Here is a 4,383-nt window from a genome sequence, read left to right as displayed (position 1 = left end):
CTTTATCAATTTTTCATTGTGACATGTATTGACAGGTAAATCTCACACAAATCTCATATTGCCTGCACTTTCATAATTCATGAAAGTATGTTTTAAAAAATGTTTTATTTTTATTTATGAGAGAAAACGTAATGATCTCAATGACAGATTGAATGAATTTCAACACCCAAATGTTCTGTTTAAAACTAGATATTGTCAGGAGGGAACTCACCATACAGCAGTAAATGGACAGATAATAGCTATTACAAGCGTGTTTGTGTCTCTTGAACACCGCGTGCTTCATAATGTCAGCTAGAGATGCACATTTTAGTTCAAAACACTTCCACATTCAAATGCCTGCTTATTAAGAAATAATCATATAGTCCTTACATTATTTAGTTACATTTAAGTGAACGGGAGAAAGATAAGCATCTGTCAGGTGACCTGCAGTTCTGCTGTTAATGTAGTGCTATTATAATAAATGTGTGCCCTCTAGTGGTCTCGAGCGGTTATCACACCACATGAAGGTATAATCACATACTATAAATACACATTTAAAATAAAACACACTACTGTTCAAATATTTGGGGTCGATAAGCTTTTATATATATATATATATATATATATATATATATATATATATATATATATATATATATATATATATATATATATATATATACACACACACTACCATTCAAAAGTTGGGGGTTAGTAAGATTTTTTAATGTTTTAAAAGAAGTATCTTCTGCTCAAGCCTGCACTTATTTGATTAAAAATACAAACAAAAACAGTAATATTGTGAAATATTATTCCAATTTAATGGAATATACGTGTATATGTCAATATACAGTAAAGTGTAATTTATTCCTGTGATGCAAAGCTGAATTTTCAGCATCATTACTCCAGTCTTCAGTGTCACATGATCCTTCAGAAATCATTCTAATATGACGATTTGATGCTCAAGAAACATTCATTATCATTATCAATGTTGAAAAATGTTGTGTACAATTTTTTTTCAAAATTCTTCGATGAATAGAAAGTTCAAAAGAACAGCATTTATTTAAAATAGAATATTTTCTAACATTATAATTGTCTTTACTGTAACTTTTGATCAGTTTAACTCATCCTTGATGAATAAAAGTATTAATTTTATTTCTATCCCCCAAAAATAAAATTAAAATTCTTACTGACCCCAAACTTTTGAACGGTAGTGTTTAATGTTACAAAAGATTTAGATTTCAGACAAATGCTGTTCTTTTGAACTTTCTATTCATCATAGCATCATGAAATAAAAATGTAAATAACTGTTTTCAACATTGATAATAATCATAAATGTTTCTTGAGCATCAAATCATCATATTAGAATGATTTCTGAAGGATCATGTGACACTGAAGACTGGAGTAATGATGCTGAAAATTCAGCTTTGATCACAGATTCCTGTGTTCTTTTACACTTTACTGTATATTGACATAGAAAACAGCTGTTTTAAATTGGAATAATATTTCACATTACTGTTTTTGTTTGTATTTTTAATCAAATAAATGCAGGCTTGGTGAGCAGAAGATACTTCTTTTAAAACATTAAAAAATCGTACTGACCCCAAACTTTCGAACGGTACATATATATATATATATATATTTTTAAGACTTTTATGCTCACGAAGGCTGCATTTATTTGATCAAAAATACGGTAAAAAGTCTAATATTGTGAAATATTATTACAATTTCAAATAACTGTTTTCTATGTGAATATATTTTAAAAAGTAATTTATTCCTGTGATGCAAAGCTGAATTTTCAGCATCATTACTCCAGTCTTCAGTGTCATATGATCCTTCAGAAATCATTCTAATATGCTGATTTGCTGCTCAAGAAACATTTATTATTATTATCAATGTTGAAAACAATTGTGCGGTTTCATATTTTTGCGGAAACCGTGAAACGTTTTTTTTTTTCTCCAGGATTTTTTGATGAATAGAAAGTTCAAAAGAGCAGAGATCTACTGAAAATCTTACTGATCACAAACCATATAATATATACCATTATAACCATATAATTCACACACACACACACACACACACACACACACACACACACACACACAAATGTCTCATTCATTGGTTTAATCTGTTCCCAAACTCATGTTCTTTTTTTTCTTATAAGCCAGCACAACAGGCCTAAATGACAAATTTTGCAGTGGCTACAGGAATTTAAGAGAAAAGTTCACCCAAAAATGAATTCACTTCCATTTCATGTAAAACAGCACCTGCAAAACTTATCCTTTTGTGTGTGATGAATAACATGGGTTTGGAACATCACGAAGAAAAGGAAAAATGACAGAATTTTCATTTGTTGCTGAACTATCTGATAGTGTTGTCAAAAGTACCGACTTCAATACCAAGTCTGTACTGAAATTGTAAAAATGTGATGCTTTGAATTCTTAAACACTTCTGATTGGCCATTGTGTTCACACACTCATCAGATATGTCTGTGATTGGCTACAATGATCAACACACAGCAGCGTTTGAAAGCACACAAGTGTTTTGAATTTGAAAGCAGGTATATATCAGCGGACCGGTCTGCAATAGACGGCTGCTTTCAAACGCTACCGTGTGTGTAAGCGCTCAGTGAAGAGCTTCATTCATGACTATTTACAACATTTTTGAAGCATTGATCATTGTAGCCAATCACAGACATATCTGAGCGCGTGAACACAATGGCCAATCAGAGGTGTCTACAAATCCGCTCAACAGCGCTCAAAGCATCACATTTTTAAAATTTCAGTACCGACTTGGTACTTTTTACAACTCTACAATGAAGTTCCCAAGTGCTGTTTTAGTGCTGAGAATTACAAACAAAAAAAAATTCTTCAGCCCCACCTCTAATACAAATAAAACACCAGCTAACGATCTCAATGTCAGCAACTCGAGTGGCCATCCATCTATCAAGTGGGTCACAAGTTCAAACACTGATCCGAAGAATATATAAGGCCTGTTACAGCTGACTCAATACAACAGAAGAAACCAAACAGAACAGCAAAACAGCTCTGATTGAATTCAGTCTTTAATGACTTTGTTCTTTAAGCTTCAGCAAACAAAAACAATATTCAAATCTAAAAATGTATTGCACTATGAAAACTTGCCTATTTATATATATATATATATATATATAAAACGTTAAGCTTGGCTGTTCACAGAGTGCATTTACGAAACGGCCCTCTAAAGGCAAGAGGAAAAAAAACTGAGGGACTGTTTTTGCCCTTATTGTATGGTATATGGTATAAAGTTTCTGTGATTAGTCCAGAGTCCATTTTCTGTATGTTAAAATGTCCTTCTAGAGTTGAGAGAAAAGCTGAGCAGCACCATCCACATTGACAGCTTCCCGTGGAGCTTCTCTGACCACCTGAAATATACCGTTTACATGAGATCTTATAATCTACACAACGTATACTTGGACACATAGGCATTAAATTAGATAAAACATGCAAGTGCCATTTAGAAACACTATAATACTTTATGCATGTTTTGCAAAAAGGTCATAGATACCAATTTTAGAGTTGCAAAAAAAGTCTCACCTTCTGTCCTTTTTTGGGTTCATTAGATGTGGATTTTGAAATACTTTTTACATCTCGCTGTACTTCTGTGAACATCTGATTTAAGCTCTCCACTTTTTCATTTCTCAAAGTGTTTATCTGAGGGAAGAATATCAACATATTCATAGCAAAAATCTCAAAACTGTTCGGCCCTAAAGACACATTATTAATGTAAACAAAGCATGAACTTACATGTTTCAGCGAGGTCTTGACAGGTTTCGCTTTGGTCTTGGGTTTTGACTGTTTGCTCGCAACCTGAAATACATTCTGCTGTTTTTTGCCTCTCTGTTTATTTTTGCCCATGTTTATCTTGTAGCCTGTAGACTTCCCGATGAAAACTAAATCCCAGTTAAATGAGAGGTCCAAATATGGTCAGCAGACGGATACCAATATATGGCTAGATTTGTATTCGACACTAGATTAGAAAATAAACGTGTCAAACGAGACAAATTCTACATATAAAAACGTCGCCTCTATTCCTTAAATAAGAAAACGCAGTTCCAACTATCAACATCCACGTGTGTGCTGTGACTTTTCCGTCATTGTAAATGTTCATTAGCGCCGTCTAGTGATGTGGAGAGTACTGATTGAGCTCAAAAGTATTGCAAAATTGCTCTTTACTTGACCATTCAGCTCTTAAAATCTGCATTCGTGAATTCACACATACTTTTGTTTATTAGTGTGTTTGTTCATACGATTGCAAAGAAGTTGTATGGTAGATGAGTCATTCCACGAAACCGGTACACATTTTTAGATTTTTTTTTACCAAAATGTATTACTTTTCTGAACAACCCACAACATTAATGACATA

General features: G+C 32.9%; 1 protein-coding gene across 1 annotated transcript; it reads right to left on the bottom strand.

Annotated features, from left to right (window-relative positions):
- Nucleotides 1–2,088: 2,088 nt before the first annotated feature.
- rbis (ribosomal biogenesis factor) lies at nt 2,089–4,125 on the bottom strand. The gene is made up of 3 exons (XM_048174644.1): nt 3,765–4,125; nt 3,555–3,671; nt 2,089–3,382 (listed from the first exon to the last, which is right to left on the bottom strand). The coding sequence occupies exons 1-3, from the start codon at nt 3,873–3,875 to the stop codon at nt 3,314–3,316; spliced, it is 297 nt and encodes a 98-aa protein (XP_048030601.1). The 5' UTR covers nt 3,876–4,125; the 3' UTR covers nt 2,089–3,313.
- Between the last annotated feature and the right edge of the window lie 258 nt (nt 4,126–4,383).

The sequence above is a fragment of the Megalobrama amblycephala genome, linkage group LG22, assembly GCF_018812025.1.
Source record: "Megalobrama amblycephala isolate DHTTF-2021 linkage group LG22, ASM1881202v1, whole genome shotgun sequence".
NCBI lineage: Eukaryota > Metazoa > Chordata > Actinopteri > Cypriniformes > Xenocyprididae > Megalobrama > Megalobrama amblycephala.
This window is presented reverse-complemented; position numbering and strand designations above follow the sequence as displayed.

Excerpts from the sequence above, each read along its gene's own strand:
- rbis (XM_048174644.1), bottom strand. The coding sequence starts at position 3,875 with ATGGGCAAAAATAAACAGAGAGGCAAAAAACAGCAGAATGTATTTCAG. Across the intron at positions 3,672-3,764 it reads TCAAGACCTCGCTGAAACAT|ATAAACACTTTGAGAAATGA; the intron begins GTAAGTTCATGC and ends TTCTTCCCTCAG. Across the intron at positions 3,383-3,554 it reads AACCCAAAAAAGGACAGAAG|GTGGTCAGAGAAGCTCCACG; the intron begins GTGAGACTTTTT and ends GGTATATTTCAG.